This window comes from Solanum dulcamara, chromosome 3, assembly GCF_947179165.1.
Source record: "Solanum dulcamara chromosome 3, daSolDulc1.2, whole genome shotgun sequence".
Taxonomy (NCBI): domain Eukaryota; kingdom Viridiplantae; phylum Streptophyta; class Magnoliopsida; order Solanales; family Solanaceae; genus Solanum; species Solanum dulcamara.
The window spans coordinates 65,047,389-65,069,467 of NC_077239.1; the positions used below are offsets into that span (position 1 = coordinate 65,047,389).

General features: G+C 36.9%; 1 protein-coding gene across 1 annotated transcript; it reads left to right on the forward strand.

The window, feature by feature from the left end:
- Window positions 1-313: 313 nt before the first annotated feature.
- Window positions 314-6,817, forward strand: LOC129883606 (uncharacterized). The gene is made up of 2 exons (XM_055958234.1): window positions 314-749; window positions 5,262-6,817. Exons 1-2 carry the CDS (start codon window positions 314-316, stop codon window positions 6,815-6,817), a joined length of 1,992 nt encoding a protein of 663 aa, XP_055814209.1.
- The last annotated feature ends 15,262 nt before the right edge of the window (window positions 6,818-22,079 follow it).

Sequence of the window (22,079 nt, forward strand, 5' to 3'; positions counted from 1 at the left end):
AGCCAAAGCCTTATTCTACTAGTTCAACCAGGAAGTTGATGAGTGATGAAATAAAGAAAAATAAGGTCAGAACAATAGAAAGCAAGAGAAGGATAAGATCCATGGTTGATGAGGACCAGATACCCAATGCAAATGTGGTAGAGGTCTCAAAAATCAAAAGTCATCATAAAATAGAATCTGAAGACAATGTGTCTGCTATAGAGAATAGGAGAAACAACGCATGGCAAAAGGAGAAGCTGACACAAAAACCTAGAGGAAGAAAAGCTTCAACTCAGAATAAAGTCGATACAAAAGGAAAGGAAAGAATGAATCGATGAAAGGGCAGGAAAAGGAAACTACTAATAGAAAGAGAGAAGTGTCTCCAGATATTGATGAATTATTTGCAGAATCTAGGTCCGAGTTTGAGAAGGGACCAAGTTCAAAAGGTGAAAAGATGAAAGTGGAAAAGAAGTTGACAAAAAAAGAGAGAGTCCAAATTCTAAAAACTCAAAAGGTGCTCAACGACAAAGTCTTTGACTTTGAGATTCTATCCAAGCCAGGAATGTGTGATTTGGTCGATGCTGTTGAATTGCAGACCTGGACTCATCTTTTTGTTGACCATGTTCTAGTGCTTCATGAAGTACAGGTAAGAGAGTTTTACTATAATGTTGTGTTTGTTAAGGATAGGAGTCTTAACTGCCAAATAGGAAATAGAAGATTTCATTTGGATGAAGAACTACTGGGTGAAATATTGAAGGTGCCACAAGAAGGTATCATATGTGTTAGTGGAAGGTTGTGCTCTAAAGATTTTGTTAAGGAGTGCAGCAAACTCCAGAAACTCATAATGCTGGACTCCCAAAAAAATTCTAAAAGGGGAATATCAGCTTTACTTTAAATTTGTTAGCATAATAATCCTTCCCGGATTTGAGAAAAGACCGTTGCATCGGATGCTGATCTATTTATCATGGAGTCCCTAAGAAAATTTGAGATCATTTATCTCCCTACCATTATTCTTAATTATATGCACAAGACTGTCTCAGTGAAAGAGGTAAGCATGGCATGGGGTATGGCTATTTCCTTATAAAAGTGTTCAACTATTTGGAGATTTCTCTTGGAGCAGGTGTTAGAGGAACAGTGAAGCATACTTTTTCTATGAATACTCTTATGGAATATGAATGTGTTGAGGGAAGAACAGGGTAGGTTGACAAAATATCTAAGTTGTTGATAGAACAAGGTCAGTTAAAGCATGAGCTAGAGGAAATGACAACCCTTCTAAGTGCTTAGGATGCAAAGATTGTTCGTTTAAAAGATCAGTTGGCAAGGCTTAATCAAAGGGACTTGGTTCTGACAAACTGCAACGACTGAGGCTTAGAATATGCATCTTGCTGCTCAGGTCTCTGAACTCAAGGAAAAACTGCTTCAACATCATGAGAATTCTGATGCTTGCCTTACTTTAGTCCTCAAATCCCTCACCCAACAAACCCATCTTCCTAGTCACTCTCTTGTTCTTCCATTGTCCCTTTCTTCTATCTTTTTGACTCTTAATGGATTGTCACGTGGTTCTCTATGTAGTTTTTGTGTATTTGTTTTGAATGTAACTATCTTCAACATGTTGGAATGATTTCTCTTTTTATACTGGCCTTCCTTTACTAGTCTGCATTTTGTTTTATGCTTGTGTAACCCCAGTATCCATGACTTTACTATATTTGCTTACGTTGAACTTAGTTTACTACTGCCCTTTTTATGATATCAAAAGGGGGAATATTGTTTGCTGAAAGTATTGTTCAGTTTATTTGAAAGTAACAAAGAAAAAGGGGGAACTAAAAAGGACCTGATACTAATGATAGGGGGAATGATACGAGGTGATAGGGAGAATATATTTTTATTACAATTTGTCATCATCAAAAAAGGGGGAAATATTATTATAAAGTTTTGATGATTTAACAAACTATGGAAACTGATAAGGGACCTAATCCCATGTGAGAATTATGATGATGTGAAAGGACAACCAACAAAAGTACACTGTACACTCTGTCAAAACTATAGGTTATTAGTGCACATTATTTTCCAGAGTGGCAGTCTTCTAACCAATGGTATTTCTCCAAGGATTGTGTAAAACATATATATACATATCTTTTTCATTGACATAATTGGTTTTTGCATCTCAATATTCACAAACATAATAAAAGTCTTTTTTCAAGAAATATCTCCTCGGAGAACAGCTAGGACCTGATAAAGCTATCATTGTTCTTAGTTGTTTTAGGGTGAATATTTTGGTGCTTATTATTTTAGATTTATTCCTGAACTATAAAGACATTAGATCAGTTTAAGTATTTCTAAATTTTTCTAAGTATAAGTAGAGTTAGCTATGGGGTGTCTTGAAGTCTAAGTTGACTAGAGGTTGTTGATTTAGTAGGCAATAGGGTTATTTATTTGAACATATATGTAACAGAGGTGTCACAGTGAGGGAGGGGGGGGGGAAGAAATTGAAAGTTCAATTCCTAGATTGCAAGAGCTTGTAATATGAACCTTGGCTCATTGTTTAGTGGAGTTTGTTTGGTGAAATTCCGTGAGACAAGTCATGGTTTTTTCTTTCCTTAAGTAAGGAGGTTTCCAAGTAAAATTTTGTGTTGATTTTATTTTTAGTTATTTACTTTTCCACAATTTATATTATGTCAAGGGACCTGGTCCTTGACTTGTACTAGAAGGATACATCCTGTCACTTCCCAATCAAATGTCAGTGGTGAGATCTTTATTATCACATCTCTCAATCCATCAATTCACATATGTTGTTGGACTAATATTCAAGTTACTAGGTTCATTATCAATCCTTTTAATTTTTTGGGGATCTTTATCAGCACTCAAGGTTGTATTTTGCAAGTGCATTTATCATGATCCAAGCTAGGCTTTGGGTGCAATACGACAATTAGAATTTCGAGGGACCCCAACCAATCGTTTTATCATATCATTAATGAGCACAAATAAGGTAAGTAAAGCAATAAAGCTAAGACATAGATGCAGAAATAAAATCTTAACATGAAAAGTCTCAATAAAAGACAACAAGTCTCAAACTTGAAATAGAAATACAACATAGACTCCATGACATCAAAAATGCCTCTACTAACTAGACAGGGTCATAACACAAGCTACCAACTCACCCATAACAACATATAACATCATAAGATGATAAACGATAAAGTCTTGTCCTCGAAGCATGAGGACTCGTCAACTATGAGAAAGTAAAGGTCAACTCTAGTCACGAGTGAGAGGTGCATGATGATCGCCTGACCCTATATTATGATACAATATAGGCAAAAGTATGCGTTAGTACATGGACTGCACTAAGTATACGAGAAGAATGCATGAACAATGAATAAAGGACATAATCAATATGAATCATGAGATGTATGACCAATATCTTAAAACATAAGTAAAACCCTAAAAACCTTAAAACATATCATCATATGGTTAATGCATCAAAACATCATCATGAGAACTTTATACCTTTTCATATACTTTGATGTGGGACATGACCTTTAACCGATATATAAGACCAATTTTAGTTATAACATGAAATCCGATGTAACTCCCGCATCGAGAAGAGAGAGGCAACTTTGCCAAGATAGACTCCACGAGAACATCATAATCATGAGCTATATGTTGATCCACTAGCTAGGCTATATTGCCATCATAAACCTACGCAGGCAACATAATTAGGGACTAAAGGTTGCTACTAGGATTTCCTTGGGTAGCTACTATGGCTACCGGACTAAACCCCACCTTAAAGTCCTCTCGGTGCTTAGTCATTATTCCAAAGAAATTCATAAAATATAGTCATTAACATCATTAGGAGAGACAATAACAAATATCAATCTTCATCATAAGAAAATCATAAGAATAGATCATTAACATGATTGATTCATAAGAATCCATGAGTTGGTGAGAATGTCCTTTTACCTCTTTAACATGATCGTGTGAGAGTTAACTTTCACAATAAAATTTCATGCTTATAAATCATTAAAACAGCATTCATAATGTTTCATGAGTCATTCACAAACCTTGGTATGCATTCATTGAAATCACCTGAAATTCATGATCATAGTTCCTTGAAAACATACTTGAAGTAGCATATAACATGAGTCGTTAAAATTCAACTTGAAATCTTCAGTGTCCGTGGTTCGCACCACGGGCCGTGGAGCCATCCGTAGACCCTTCCCCAAAATTTTCACTAGCTAGTACCCTTCCATAGCGGCTCTTCACGGCTCGTGAAGGCTCCTAGTGCCAAAAACCTGCAAATTTCTGGAAACTCCTCTTTGAACCTCATTTTTTTTTACTTTTCATTTTTCGGGGTCTTACAGCCTTGCCATTTCATTTTATTTTTTTTCCAACAAAAATCTCTCATTTATATTCTCCCCAATTCTCATAACTATTTATTCCTCAAAATCATGAATGTTCTTCTTCTTCAAAGTCCATATCTTTTTTACTTTATTTGAAAATCAGTGTTTAGCCATGAAAATCTCAAATAGAACTTAAGTTATATTTGAATTTTGGAAAACATCGAAAACCTTATTTTCACTTTTTCCTTTTCAAAATTTTATATTATTTTCTAATTTTTTTAAAAATGACCTAATTTAAATTATATTTCTTGTTTAAATTGTATTTCATGTTTGTTAGGTAAAATATATCCCAAACAATCAAATATTATTTGTAAAAATTATTGCCAAACACAAATATGCGATTTAATCTACGACATTATGTGACTATCTATTTTGAAATATTACTTTTTAGAGCATAGTTGAGAATATGTTATAGGTAACTTAGTCAAGTTGAATGATTTTGCTTTAGAAATTAGAGGTATAAACCTTTTTAAGAAAAAGTGCATTCAAATTCTAAATATTCTTCGCAAAAAGTATAGTCAAACATAGTTTCAATTTTAAAATTCCAAATTATAAAATCTGCATTCTCACTACATATAGATATAAATTATTATTTTTTTGGTTTGAAAGATAATATTATATTATAAATTAATGCATTACATGTGTAGTAGCTGTGACTACATGGTCACTTTCAGTACTAGTGACTAAATTATAATTAATTAATATTACATTCCCACATTAATTTACCACGTAATCATAGTAAATCAATTTATAAAAGTAGGTATTTTCCTTTAGAAAGGATACCAGTTTGGGTCATACTACCAGAACTACCGTGGCATTGTTACAATAAAGAGTTTATAACCACCCTTTTAGACCCGATTGGTAAAACCCTGTACCTGGATGCAGCATCTCTTAAAAAGACTAGAGGCAGTGTTGCAAAAGTAAGGATACAAATGGATATCACCAAGGAAAGGCCTCCACATGTATGGTTAGGAACTGATGAAGAGGATCACAATAAAGGCAAATGGCAAGCTATACAATATGAAGGTTTACCTGAATACTGTTCTTATTGTAAGCATCAAGGACATACTATGACAAGATGTAATGTCAAGAGGAGAGATGAAGAAAGGAAAGAAGCTGAAGAAGCAAGGAATAATAAAACCAGGAAAGAAGATGACAACCAGGTATGTCCCTTAACCACTGTACAAATGCCTGAGAATAATATATCTTTAACTAATGCAGGTACAAAAGAAAATCAAGCTGGGAGACAAAGACAGCACCAAAATAGGAACAAAAATAAGGAGGAACAACAAGAATGGCAAATTCAGAAAAAACCAAGAAAGAAGGAACAACAAAAGAATGTTCAATCAAAGCAGAATCTAGCAAAGCAAACATGTATTGACTTATCTCTCCCATCCCCCCAAGTCCCCATTAATGGCTTAGATGCTGATGCAAATGACACAATAGATGACGACTGCAACAAAAAAAAAATGAAGGATTCAGGTATTGATTTATCGCTCCCACACCCCCAAGTCCCCATTAATGATTTAGATGCTAACACAAATGACACACTGGATGATGACTGCAATACGACAAAAATGAAGGATTCAGGTATTGACTTATCTCTCCCACACCCCCAAGTCCCTATTATTGGTTTAAATGCTGACACAAATGATACACTTGAGGATGACTACAATATTACAAAAATGAAGGAGTCAGGTATTGACTTATCTCTCCCACAGCCCCATGGCTTCCCCAATAATTTTAATATTGAGAATGATGTAGCTGTTGTAGTTTATGGAGGTGAGGATGGGGGAATACAGGAGGAACCCACTAACTTGCAGGAAGGGGTTACCAGAGGGAGGGAAAGTACTTTGGTTGACCCTAGGAAAGACTTTAGAGCTCCTGCTACCACAGAGGTAACTACTACAACTGTAACAAGAAAGGAGAGGCACAATGAACACTCACAACAAGAAGAGGACTGCTACACAATGGATAAGGAACCTCCTGATCCGAAAAGGCAAAATGAGAGTCCTCAGGCTTTTAACAATAAGTCTACATTAGCCCTTAGTAAGAAGAAAAGAGATGCGTTGAAGAAGAAAATTATCAAAGAAATGCAATCAGGACAACAGAGCTTACATGATGTACTGGTGGTGGAACATGCAGGCATCCATGTGGCAGCTTTGCAAATTCAGAAACCGGATACTGGAAAATGTGCCCTTAACAAGGAAATTACTCCACAAGAACTAACAGATGAATATAGAGTCACACATTCTGAGGATGAGGAAGATCCTGACCAATATGATGAGGTTCAAAAAGAAGAGGAGGAAAGGAGGGCTCTTTCTACCAGGGGTCAGCAAGAAAATAGGAAGAAGAAGCAACAGGATGACACAACAAGTTCTGATAATGCTATTTGCAAAAGTGGCATCAAAACAAGGTCCAAATCAAATAAGTCTCAATGATTAATACCATATATTGGAATGCAAGGAGTATTGATACTCAGGGTTCACTGGATAGACTCCAAAAACTCAAAGACTATCACAATATATCTATGATGGCAATTCTTGAACCATTCTCAAACCAATCACACCTCAATTTCCATAAAATTCAGCTTAATATGGACAGTGCTATTCATAATTCTAACAACAAAATTTGGCTCTTATGGAATAAAGATGTAGCATGTTCCATTATAGATCAGGATGAGCAGCAGATTACCTGTGAGACAAACATGTTACATGGCATATTACCTATCTCACAACCTTTGTTTATGCTAAATGTAAAGATCAGTTGAGAAAAGATCTTTGGGATAAACTACTGCTATATTCCAGTGTAGGCAAGCCATGGTGTACCATAGGGGATTTTAATGTAATCACTGGCATTGAAGAGAAGCTGAGGGGCATACCCTACAACATGAACAAAAGTTTTGAATTCATAAGTACTATTGAAGCTTGTGGACTCATAGACTTGGGTTTTCATGGTGCAAAGTATACATGGTGTAACAATAGAGATAATGATGCCAGGATTTGGAAGAGACTAGATAGAGCTATGGTAAATGATAAGTGGTTAAACATGATGCCTATGACTACTATTACTCATTTAGCTTCCACTGGATCAGACCATTGCCCTTTATTCATGGAGTGTGTAGAGAGACAGAACAATGCCACTAAGTATTTTAAGTTTCTACACTGCTGGGTTGATAATGATAGCTTCCTTGATGTAGTGAAAACGTGCTGGGGAAAACCTGCTGCAGGAAATCCTATGAGAAGATTTCAGGAAAAAATGAAAAGAGTGCGAAGCACTCTGAGTAGGTGGTCAAGACAAGAATATGGTGATATTTTCTCTTCCATCACTGATTTTGAGACAAAAGTTAGAGAGGCTGAGGATGCAATAATCAGTGATAACTCCGAAGATAATAGAACCAAGTTGAACTTGATCAATGCCAAATACATCAGGTATCTAAAGATAGAGCAATCCATCCTCAAATAAAAAACTTAACTCCACTGGTTTAAGGAAGGGGATGCCAACTCCAATTACTTCCATGCTATCATTAGAGGGAGAAGGAGAAGACTGTATATTCACAAAATTGAAGATGATCAGGGTAATAGTATTCAGGGAAATGAGGAAATTGCCAAGGCTGCATGTCATTACTTTGAAAAGATATTTACTACAGACAACAAGAAAATCAATGAAGATTTCCTTAAGTACATACCTAGAAAGGTCAGTGACAATCAAAACCACATGTTGCAAAGGGTACCTACTAAAGAGGAGTTACAGAAAGTGATTTTCTCTATGAGTGGTACTTCTGCTGCAGGTCCTGATGGGATGAGTGGCAAGTTTTTCCAAGTATGCTGGGACATTATCAGTGAGGACCCTTTGGAGCTGATTCTGTTCTTCTTTAATGGCCATGACATCCCAAAATACGTCTCCCATGCATGTCTGGTTCTACTCCCAAAAGTTGAACATCCTAACAGACTATCTGAATTCAGACCTATATCTCTCAGCAATTTTATTAGCAAAATAATCTCCAAACTCCTTAGTAGCAGACTGGCTCCCATCCTTCTACATCTTATTTCTGATAATCAGTCTGGATTTGTCCAAGGAAGGAGCATATCTGAGAACATTATGTTGGCTCAAGAAATTATGCATAACATAAACAAACCCAAAATTGGAGATAATGTGGTTATTAAACTTGACATGGCCAAGGCTTATGATAGGGTCTCATGGTCCTTTATCTGTCTTGTCATGAGAAAGATGGGATTTGGGGAAACCTTCATAGACATGGTATGGAGAATAATGTCTAACAATTGGTACTCTGTCATCATAAATGGCAGCAGACATGGTTTTTTCCATTCAACAAGAGGTCTCAAACAGGGAGACCCACTCTCTCCTACTCTCTTTGTTCTTGGTGCAGAGGTGCTGACCAGAATGTTAAACAACCTTCATCAGCACTATCTATACACTAGTTTTCAAATGGAGAAAAGGGGTCCTCAAATTAACCACTTGAGTTTTGCAGATGACATTATTATTTTCACCTCAACTTCCAAGTATTCCCTTCAACTCATCATGAAGACTCTTCAGATGTATGAAGGCATTTCTGGGCAGCTTATTAATAAGAACAAAAGCCAAATCTTAATCCCTACCAACACACCTGATGATATAATGGAGAGAGTAGTGTCCATCACTGGTTATAAATGCACTCATGGGCCTATGACATACTTGGGATGTCCATTGTATATAGGAAGACAAAGGGTCATATATTTCACTAGTATAGTTTCAAAAGTGATTGCTAAAATTCAAGGGTGGCAGACAAAGATGCTAAGCTATGGGGAGAGAGCCACTTTGATCAAATCAGTGCTTCAATCACTTCCTATACATCTGCTATCTGCCATAACCCCTACCAGAACCATTTTGAAACAAATAAAATGCCTTATTGCTGACTTCTTCTAGGGTTGGGATAAGGAGAAAAGGAAGTACCACTGGGCCTCTTGGGAAACCCTTAGCTTACCATATGAGGAGGGAGGTATTGGTGTAAAAAACTTGGAAGATATATGCCTGGCAATACAATACAAACATTGGTGGTTGTTCAGAACTAAGAGATCTTTATGGGGGGATTTCTTGAGAGCTAAATACTGCTAAAGAGCTCATCCTGTTACAAAAAAGTGGCACACAGGCCAATCTCTCGTATGGAAGAACATGATGAAGAACAAAGGTGACATAGAACCTCATATTAAGTGGACCTTATGTTCAGGGAACTGCAGTTTCTGGTGGGATGATTGGCTGGGTATTGGCCCTCTAGCCAATCACTATGAATATATTCCAAAATTCAACAACTCCACTGTCTCCATGTTCTTGACAAATGGAAAATGGAATGAAGAGAAAATCAGGCAACAGGCCCCTCAACACATGATACACACAATTCTCAATACTAAAATCATATACCAACAAAACACATTAGATCAAGCTCAATGGAAGCTGCAATCACATGGAAATTTCACTTGTAAATCAGCTTGGGAAAATGTGAGAAAGAAAAAAAACAAGACATTAACAGATAGGATGACATGGCATACTAACATCCCTTTCAAGGCTTCATTCTTGTTTTGGAGAGCATTGAGACACAAACTGCCAACCAATGATAAACTGATTTCCTTTGGGAGAGAAACTGCAGAGTGCTCATGCTGCTACAGGCCTGGTTTGGACAACATAGATCACATTTTTGTCTCTGGAAGCTTTGCTAAACACATCTGGACATATTTCTCCAACTGGGGGGGAATCATGCAGGACCACAACTCCATTAGAGGCATCTTGATGAGATGGTGGACGTACAAACCAAATAATGTTGTACATAAACTCATGTTGCAAGCCCTCCCTATATTTATTTGCTGGAATGTCTGGAAGAACAGGTGTGCAAGTAAATATGGAGGAAAGAAATCTAGTACTACTAGAGTGAAGTTCAATATAATCAAGGAAATATACATGCTTATTACTACAGCTTTTCCATATATCCCATGGCCACCAGCTTGGAAGGATCTAATTATTTGGATAGAAAACTGTAAGCATGACATAAAAGTAATCCAGGTTAAATGGCTCAAACCCCCCCTAACATAGTTAAGCTTAACACTGATGGGAGTGCCATAGGCAACCCAGGAAAAATAGGAGTAGGAGGCATAGTAAGGGATCATAAGGGTAATCTGATATATGCTTTTGCCTCTCCTTTGGGAGTTGGAACCAATAATCAAGCGAAAGTGCAGGCAACCAGTTTTGGCATTAATTGGTTCATTCAACATGGTTATAATAGAGTAATATTGGAAGTAGATTCTGAACTTGTGATCAAGTGGCTGAATCTGGACATCAAACCACCCTGGAACATTCAAAACTACGTTAATGAACTCCAACAACTGGTCCAACTGCTAGAATTCTTCCAATGCAAACATGTTTTTCGGGAAGCAAATTTTCCAGCTGATACATTATCTAAGTACAGCCATACACTTGATAATACACAACACTTCTACAACCTTCAACAACTTCCACAAGAAACCAAGGGCTACATAAAGCTAGACAAGATAGGAATGGCAAGCTTCAGGAGAAGAAGATTAAAAAGGATCAAACAACCTCCTTGAACATTTCTTATCTCTAATGTTCCTAACTTGGACAAAATCGGTATGACAAAATTGGGAAGAACAAAGATGTAGCTTCGTATACTTGATCTTCTTCATTTAGCTATGTATAAAATGTAGCTTATTTGAATAGGACTAGTGTAGGTATCTTTTCACATGGAAGGGGAGAGTCTCCCTCATTTATGGTTTTTCCTAGTCGCATTGTATCGAGAGGAGTCCTCTCATAGGTTTACTGCTTTTCTAGTATTTAGGAAGCACTTTCTAGTATCGGGGATGAGTTAGCCGACCTTAGTAGGTTTGTAGACTTATGAACCACCTTAATTCGGAGGTAAGGTTATGTCCCCCTCCTTGTATCTTTATATTTTATGTATGATAAGGCTTAGGGGTGCTGCTCAACCCCTGACTGTGCACGAGAGGTGGGAGCCTCGTGTAGGGTCCCTTCCCGTAAAAAAAAAAAAAAACCACATAATATTTTAAGTGTTCAATAATTCTATGATCTCACCACTAACCTCAACAAAATAAAGAAATGTATTAGACAACTCATATTTAGATCATGTCTCAAACTTTGATTTGATACAACGAAAATAAACCACAAGTCCACAATAACACCCCCACCTTTTCTATTTTTAAATCAGTTATCCCTTATTGAAATGCAATAAATAAAATAATTTTCGAAACAACCGAAATTCTTAATACCAAAAACAATTCGTCTTCTACTCTCTCCTTGTCCGTTTTTGGTCTTATGGTATTTAATTCGGATGCATCTCTGTGATATTATTTAATATTAATTTCTATTCCCAAGCAAGATAGTGGGCCCTTTGCCAATATTGAAAGGGGTGATTTGCATAAATACTATAATCATATTGTTTTTAAAATTAAAAAGATAATTTATTATTTTATTTTTATCGTTAACTATAATTAATATTTAATATATTTTTCATAAGATTAAATTTACAATATACAAAAGGTGATATAATAAAATTTAATATGTTTTAATAAATATATCAAATCAATATGGGACAAATAAAAATTAACGAATGGAGTACTTAAATGTTAATTTCCTTTAAATAAATTTAGTAAAATAACTTACATGTCAAAACTTGGAGCATACAAGTGTTGACCTAGCTTAAGTAAGTTTCAGTGGATCGTGTGAAGTTCAGACGGATGAGGGAACACTTGTAAAGCCACAAGACTATTAGAATATTAGTAATAATTATTTTGTAATTTAAAAGAAATTATTCACAAGTCCTAATAGATCACCAAGGCTTTGGTACAAATAACAACGTAACTTTCGTTCACAAGTCTCAGAATTATCAAAAAAATCAACACAATATTAAAACAAACTGTCAAAGATCAACCTAAAAAAACTGAACTCAAAAGCCGTTGGAGATTGATTCTTCTCTTCTTCTTTTTTTAAAAAAAGTAATATTAATCTTCAGAGTATACGGACCTTCCGAGGTCAGCTTTTCATTTATATTTTTTGGAGGCTGCTTTTGCAAAAACATAAAAATAAAAAAAAATCACAAAAAATAAATTTAAAGAATATAAATAAGAAAAATATATAGTCTTAAACCAATATGTAAATGTATCCTACAATCAAGATGGAGGGTTTGAATTTATATGTATTATTTATACATAATTTATGTTTGCATAGTTATATATAGATTGAAAAAGTATACCAAACAAATACCGGACTAGTAATACATAAAACTAGCACAAGCATTAAATACAATAAAGTAATTAGTTTACAATCATATTTTATTTACATAAAAAAATAGCCAAATATCATAAGAAGCATACTCTAACTATATAATATAGGTTGTCAATAGTCATAGAAAGTATAGACTAACTATATAATATACATGAGCTATTTACTGACTATACATTATGATACACTCAAAAAGTTGAATATATGTAATGACCCTCCAGGTCATTTCTGTGTAAATGATTTATTTTCGTCAATTAGAGCGTTTCTATAGCGACCCAAAATCATTTATGACTTGCTGGCTTTGACTGATCAGTTGCTTGGTCGTTCGTTTGAGATTTATGCATGTTTCCCTATTTTGGAGCTTTTGAAGATTGAACATTGACTTCGATCAAAACATCAGGTAAACGAACTTAGAATGGAATTCTGATGATTCTGTCAGCTCTGAAATGGTCAATTTAGGCTAATGGCATGGTCAGCTCGAGTCTCGAGGCTCTTAGTGCGAGTTTGGGCCATTAGGCGTTTTAGCCTTTAAACTTTTGCCTACGATTGACCTTGGTCAACATACTTGAAAAACACGCTCGAATGAAAATTTTGCTAGCGTGGTTAGCTTTGAAATGTCGATTTTTATCTAAAATGACCTTTCATTCGCTTTTCGAGGCTTCTGATCTAATTAGGCCCCTTGTAGAATTGGCTAAAACAATATTTGGGCGTGAGACCCACTTTTTATCGAGATGACCTCGGTTGAAAATTTGGTTGCGCCATTGAGTTCAAAACATTAATTTTGGTGGAGTAGCATATTTGTTTGCCCACACAGGGTTCTGAACGTATCCCAAGAACCCCGTCCGAGGATTTAAAACTTGGCCAAACTAGCTGATGCAACTCAGCTGGTGCAGGCCATGTTTGGCCATCACGTTTGTGGGTCACCTTGGCTGCGACCATGAAGCCTAACTACCCAGGCCTTCGCGTTCGCGAGGTGATCTTCATGATCGCGAGGGTTTAACCTGTTGACCCTCCGCGATCGAGAGGCTCACTTCGTAGTCGCGAGGGTCATTTCTTCAGTGGTTCGCTATCGCGAGCCTAGGACTCTGCGATCGTGAATAACATTTTTTCTGGTCTCTTATTTAAAGACAGACGCGATTCAACAATGATGCTTATTTTCAAAGTTCGTTTTGTCTCTTGAAATAGCTCCAAATTGGGTGATTTAAAGGTTGGGTTGTGTGGAATTATCGTGGAAACGTATTGGAGTTTTCAGAAAGTGTTGTGGGACCTTCATTTGAGGTAAAATTTACGTTATACTTGCTACCAGCTTGTCACAGCTTAAATCCTATTAAGATGGATATGCACTCGATGCTTTCACAATTAGGGAGAGCCAAATTACAACCTATACTTACCATGCGAATAACTATGAAAATCATGAAGCCTGACACGTATATATAAGATATAGTAGTAAAGGCCAATATACCTAGGGACATAACTTATGTACATGATTTGTCCATTGAGGCCACAGTTGTCAAGGAACCAAACATTACTTCACTATGTAGATGAATCTACAAAGCCTCTAGAAGATAGACAAACTTAGTCTAGGTCAGGATAGGCCCCGCCATAATAACTAATATACAATACCAAAATGCAACTACCAAAGACTCGGTATAGCCCCGAATCAACTTGGAACTCACCAAAATAAGTTGAGTGTCGTGTGCTCCTATTAAGGAGGTCTGCTAGCTGGAGTACCTGTACCTGTGGCATGCAACACACCATCCCCTGTAAGGGACGTCAGTACGGAAGAATGTACTGAATATGTAAGGCAGTAGCATTGCAAAACAAGAACTCAAATAAATCAAGTATCAATACCTCAATGTATATTCTTGTGGAATCATGTATGTTATATTTTTTCTTTATTCCTGTGTGCTTTATAATCTTTGTAAGGCATGTGACACAAATAACCAACTGATCAGTGGTAGAAGAAGATGACCCATGCTAGGCATTTTAACCCTTGGGATACTATCCCCGTATACATAAAGTGGGATCGACCCATGCTAGGCTTTCTCCCCTGGGTTGCCACCCTTTTACACAAATTGGGATCGACCCATGATAGGTTTTCGCCCCTAGGTTGCCACCCATATACACTAGTTGCTTCATGTAATTTCTTTAATCGTGGAGATTGTTACTTTGGTCATCATGATGATTGTTGAGTTTCAGAACTATGGATCAATAATAGAGGATATTCAAATATGCACTTAAGGTAGTAACAATGACACAAAGAGAAAAGTGTAACACTAATGAATTACTTAAGAGCTTAAATGACACAATGGACCTCATTTGACTAAGAGGAGATATCACAAAGGTGCTACTGAAACTACCTTTATTTTATACCAATACTTGGAAGAATAAGAGTGCACATATTTAAGTAATTCGACACACTAAAGAGAGAGAAAATATCGTTAGCTATATTGGAGATCCTACGCTGCCACAATGTATCCTTTACTCATTTTGTTGATAGTAATCACAAGCATTAGACTTCACGCCAAGGAATATGGAGTCGAATTGCCTTACATACCTTATTTTCTGATCAATACAACTATCACATTCCAGCTTCCCTTTTAAGGCATTAATCTATAATACAATTCACGATTAAACTAATATTAGTAGTTAATCACATTTGTTGGCCTCACCAAACAATAGCTAAACACTTAGCTGACAGTAGGTGCATACAAGCCTTACACAAATGGTTAATCACCACCCCCTTCTCTATACATCAGCACAACTTCATACATCATTCGCCAATACCACCCAAGCTGCCCCCAATAACAACACACATAAAGAAACCACTAAGCATCTATGAGACCCGCACAAATACATAAAAACATTTCCTCCCAAATTGGTATTTAAGGAGAGGAAAATTTGGGCAGTAGCCTTACCTTAGCTTCTATAAAATTATCCTCTAAACTTGTACTTCAATAACTTCAACCTTCCTTTATACTTAAACCAAAGAAAAAAAGGAAGCCTCTTCATAACAAGGAGTGAACAGTTAGCTTGTGGAAACATTCTTCCCTATACTTATACTTTAGCATGAATAACATGTTTTCCTAGTCTTTCATGAGAGAATTAGGCTAAATCCATAAGTATTTTTATTTACCTTGTCCTGCAAAGATGAGGGTTTCTTCAAGAACCCTAGGAGGAATTTTACGGCCGTTGTTCTAAGCCTTTAGAGAAATGGAGAAAGATGGAGTAAAAACTTAAATTTTGTGTGCTAAAATGAGTAAAAGGTCTAGCTTATATTGAGCCTTCTTGATCCTTTTAAAAAATCTCCGGAACATCCTTTTTTTTGCTCCATTTTCATCCACTAATTGGTCAAGTAGGTGATGCATCTATTTGTTTATATCAAGCTACTCAAAAGGTCAAACTAGGTGATGCACCTACATGCTTTATCCTTAATTGGGCTTAACTACATTGGGCTTTGGCATATTTGGATGTTGGACGCCTTTTCTCATTTTCTTTTCTTGCACTTAGTGTGGGCCTCAAAAAAGTCCATTAACATAGGCCTAAATCTAATCCATTAGCCTTGGCCCCTTTTACGAGATCCATATAGCTCAAGTACGTGCTAGCTTAATTAAGGTGAGCAAGAAGCTCATCATTTTATTCCATTTTCTACATCTTAATCCCATTTTCTTTGCTCAACACTTCACTTTAAACTTAAGGCTCAAATACTACCTTAATATGTTGAGTTTAAATACTTCCGTCAAGGTTAACTTGGAAGTATACATGCTGAAACATGTGAGGTATTACAACACCTTCCATCTATTTTAAACCATCACTACTCCTATAAGAAACTTGGTCCCTCACCTATATGACATGGCTATGTCAAGTGCCATCCATATGAATAGGATAAGCATATGGAAAATACGGTTTGTTACACAACTTCTCACTTTTAGCTTTAGTTGTGATAATTGTTGCATGTATTGAATTTCATTTTTTCAAGCCCCGGAATTGTGTACCATTTTGAGACACAAGTTTGGAGAGATAATTAGGACCTTTTTATGGAGTCAATTATGGAATTTCTGGCGTGGGTCCCATATTTTTTTCTTTAGACTCTAAAATTGTTCGTATCCATTTTTAGTAATTTTAGCGTCTAAATAATTAAAGTAATGTTATGATTCTATTTTGATAGCGTGGTAGCATTTTGAGTCCGTACGGAAAAGGAAAAGCTCTGAGAGTTGATCTTGGAGCGCGCACGATCGGCCTAAAGGTAGGCTACGACTTTTCTCTCCTTAGATTGAACTTGATTATATGAAAACAGGATGATAAGTTGAAATTTGGGTTGGTTAGGTTTTTGATCTAGTCTAGTTGTGTGGAAATCCTAGTTTAGGCTATTTTCAGGTAATTTGAGAATTGCGAGCATGTTGAACTTGTTTAGTAATCACCCATATCTTATGGTCGTGTTTATTACTATTGTCTGATAATTGGAGCCTCTAGGCCTTGTCTTACTCTAACATCACTTCTGACGGCTTAACTTTCTCTAGAATGGTATAGAAGACTCGGGTCTGATAGCTTGCGCCTTAGATTAGGCGGTTCCTCACTTTGATAACCTTCTACCCCTTCTTCTCCTTCTTACGGCCCATACGTTGGCAATTTGAGATTTTGGGCTTCGCTTGGTGATTCAGGGACTGGGTATGGTTTGAGCTTTGAGTGCTTGAGTTATTATCTAAGAGTGGACATTTTTCCTCAGTGGTTTTACGATGACGAGTTGACATGATATCTTTTGGCAGCCACTATCATAAAAAATTCAAGGTCTGGTCATGCTTCTTTCTCAGCCTTTTCGAAGTTAATTCAGTTTGGCTACTAACTATTGCCATTTTGAGACTCATTCACGGTCGAGGTCCGGGCACAAGACTTCTTAGATAGGCTGCTTCTATTGGTTACTTAGAGACTACTATTTATTACTTCGATATTCATCCATGGTGTAAGCTCCTTTGCTAGTCGACACTCATTGGTTACTTGGAGGCTATCTACAGTTTGAGGTTTAGGCTACGTTTTCTAGCTCTGGACTCATCGCTACTTATTCCTAGTAGTTTTATCTATTCTGTGCACCTGTTAGGATTATAGGGGTCCTCTCGGGTTTATATTTAAACTTGTGCACGAGTGTACCTTCTTGTCTTATAAAGGCCTAGTTAGGTTTAGTTAGTTGTACTTAGTTTCTTGTAGTTCTTATACACTTGTGTGCATCTCCTTTACATTTTGATTGAACTCGATTATTTTCTAGATTCTATCATTTCATGTTTCTTTTATTTTTCAAGTTTAGTCAGCCTATGATACCTATAGGGTACCTGTTGTTTTGGTACTCATACTATAATCTGCATTTGTTTTCAAGATGCAGGTCTAAGCACTAGTTATCAGTGCTAATTTGATCCAGTAGCAGTCTAAATCAGAGGTGAAGGTAAGCACATGACGTTCTGGATTTACCTGTCTCTATCTGCATCTGGTTGACTAGATGTTTATTTTTGAGGTCCACTTTTGGGACTTGTATCTATTTTGTATTAGTTCTGTACTTATTAATTTTAGGTTCATAGAGGGATTATATATATATTGGGGTGCTTCCGCTCATTCTTTTGTAATTACTTTTATAGTTTGACTTGTAGTTTAGTTTCTACCCTTAATCCTATGTATGGGTCGGCTTACCTACTAATGGGTTATAGTAGGTGCCATCATGACTCGAGTAATTGGGTTGTGACTAGTTCATATTAGAGCTTCAGGTTCACCGATCTCACTTATATAGAACTAACGTCTAGTAGATTCCTACAGATCAGTACAGAGACATCCACAACTTATCTTTGGGAAGCTACAAGATGTCGTTAGGAAGCTTTCCTCTTTTGTATCGCATTTCTGCAGTGTGTATGTCATTGGTTTCATGAAATATCACTTGTTCCACTCCTTTACAATATGACTCGCACTCGTAGTACTACGTCGAGGGTGATGCAACTGAGCCATCAGATAGATCCCCAGCGATGGGTAGAGGCCAATTTTGAGGTAGCGCGAGGGCTACAGTACCAACCCATGATAGAGAGAGGACTCAGGATCCAGTGGTAGAGCCTTAGGTAGCTCCAGTTCATCCTCAGTCGGTGGGATCGGGACTAACCAAACCACCACCTGCATCAGTTATGGATCCCATGCTACAAGCAGCTATTACTCAGTTCTTGACATTGCTAGGGGATATACAGTAATCCCCAACTCCAGCTCTAGCTGTGCCAGTACCATAGGGTTAGCCAGCAGTAGAAGCTCCTGAGGTTCAGCCGCCATCAGTTTCACAGGCTAGAGATTGTCTCCATTGAGATTTTTCTGGAGTGATCGGGAAGGACACTCTTGAGTTTCTTATGACATGCCGAGAGTAGTTAGAGTCCTTGGGTCTTGTGGATTCAAAAGGAGACGACTTCAACTCTCATCAGTTTTATGGGCTAGCCAGGTAGTGGTGGCGCTCGTATTTATAGACAAGGCCAGCTCGGTCACCTCCGATATCTTGGGATGAGTTTTTAGAGTCTTTCATGTCCAGACGGAGTATCAGGGATAGGCTCTATAACCATTTCTTGAGGTTGGAACAAGGTTCTATGACTATCTATGAGTATGAGGTAAGGTTCCATGAGCTATCCTGCCATGACACCATGATATTGTCAACTGAGGAGGAGAAAGTGTGTTTTTTTATGCGTGGTTTGAGGTTCTAGTTGAGGATTGAGATAGATCCCATGGCTTTAGTAGTTCACTCATTTATAGAGGTAGTTGATCATCCCCGGACCATGGAACATATCCATCGCAAGGCCATGGGATAGAGACAATAGGGCTCGATATCAGGAAAGTTATAGCGGGCCCTGATCTAGGGGTAGGGACTCTTATGAAAGGCCCTGCTCACAGTTTCAGCAATATCAGTCTAGCCGGTCTGTTTAGGAGGCATTACATGCTTTAGAGAGTGACCAACAGCATCAGGGTATCCTAGCATAGGCAGATTTTGAGGGGAGCAGATTTAGGTTCCACAGGCCATGGTGGCGATTTCATGCGGGTCGTTCCTCTCAGGGTCTTTATGACTGCGGCGAATTAGACCAATAGTCTAGAGATTGCCCCCATTGTAAGATAGTCACTCCAGCTCCTACTGCATCCAACCTAGTATTAGTGGTACCCCCTCAGTTAGAGGCGGTTGTCAGGATTAAGATCGTTGGGAAGATAGACAAGATAATCGAGGTAGAGCATGGGAAGGCCAATTAGGTGGTAGGTCAGACGTGCATGTTATAAGAACCTATAGCCATTTCTATGCAGCTCGGTGAGGGTGGATGCTGAGGCATATGACGATATCATAACAAGTATGCTAATTTTATGCAATCAGCCCACCACAACTTTATTTGATCCAGGATCTATATTTTTATATGTATTTATTCATTATGTTTCCCGATTGGGTATGAGTTTGGAGTCTTTCACAGAGCTTGTACTTATTTCAAACTCGGTGGGTGAGTCTTTAGTAGTGGATCTGGTGTTTCAATCTTGCTTAGTGACTATATAGGGGTATTATACTCAGGCTGATCTTATCTGGCTAGACATGGTAAATATTGATGTGATTCTTGGCATGAACTGGTTATCCCCCTACTATGCGGTCTTAGATTGCTATGCTAAGACCGTTTCCTTAGCCTTGCCTAGCATTTCTGTTGTATTATGGAAGGGTGCTTCTAGTCGCACACCGATGAGGATTATCTCTTTTATTCAGACCCTGTGATCGATTGCTTCTGAGTGTTTAGATTACTTTGCCTATGTGTGAGATATTAGTAGGGATAACAGTTCAATTGATTCAGTTCTTGTGGTTTGAGAGTTTGCATATATATGTTCTACTAACCTACCAGGCCTACGCCTAGAGCGGGATATTTATTTTTTCATAAACTTGGAGTCAGGCACCCGCCCTACATCGATTCAAACTTATCGGATGGCTCCCACAGAGCTCAAGGAGCTCAGTTTTCATCTTGAGGATCTCTTGGGTAAAGGGTTCATTCGGTCAAGTGTTTCGCCTTAGGGTGCCGCAGTCTTGTTTTTGATAAGGAAGGATAGTTCTATACGAATGTGCATCCACTACATGCAACTGAAAAAGGTGACGGTGAAGAATCGTTACCCCATGCCTCATATTTATGGCCTATTTGATCAGCTTCATGGTGTCACAATATTTTCTAAGATTGACTTGAGATCCAATTACCATCAACTAAGGATTAGGGCAGCAGAAATCCCTATGACTATATTTAGAACTCGTTACGACCATTATGAGCTTGCACTAGATATCTCATATTCATGTTTATGCAGATATAATTTTAAAAAAATTCAGCATTATTTGATTCAATAACATATTAACATGAATGTAAGAATTGTCTGATTTGTGAATCATAAATTAACATGCCTTGCTATTTGTGGCATATCCTATGAAAACACAATCAACTATTTTTGTTCCTAGTTTAACCCTTTTAGGTTTAGGAACGTGCACTTGGATATCATTCCTTTTCATTTTTCATAAGGAATGGATTGTGTTCAATGAGAAACTCTATTGAGTATTTTATTAGCAGTAATAATGGCTTCCCCTCACAAGCTCTCGGATAAATCAAAACTGATCAATAAGGCATTTATCATTTTAAAGTTATATTTTTTCTTTTCACAACTCTATTAGATTATGGCGAGTAAGGGGCTGTAGTTTGATAAATAATGTCATATTTTAAATATATTTTTCAAAAGGAGATTCATATTCGCTACTCCTATCACTGCTTATCATTTTAATTGTTTTTGCTTAGCTGCATTTCAATTTCATTTTCATATTGCTTGAATGCATTAATTGCTTCATCTTTACTATCAAGTAAGTAAATATAACAATATCTAGTATTATCTTCAATAAAATTTATGACATATTTTTTTCATACCACGAGATGGTATCGACTTTATGTCACAAATATATGCGTGAATTAAGTCTTAAGAATTTGAATTCCTTTCAGCTGACTTATAAAAATGTTTAACACACTTTGCTTCCACACATATTTGACATTTTGATTCATTGCATTTGAACTTTGGCAATACTTTTAAAGTAATAATTTTTTGCAATGTTTTGAAGATGACGTGATCTAAACGGGAATGCCATAAAGAATTTGACTCAAGCTGATAAGAAGAAGCTTCAACTTTATTCAGATCAACAGATATTACATTGAGTTTGGAAAGACCATCATTCAGGTAACTTTTTTCTATATACATCTCATTTTTTTCTAATTATAATTATTTTTGGAGTAAAAAAAACACACTTAAATTCATTTTTAACGAGTAGTGCAACAGAAACTAAGTTCTTTTGAATTTCTGAAACATGGAGAACATTATTCAGAGTCATTATCTTTCTAGAAGTCGTCT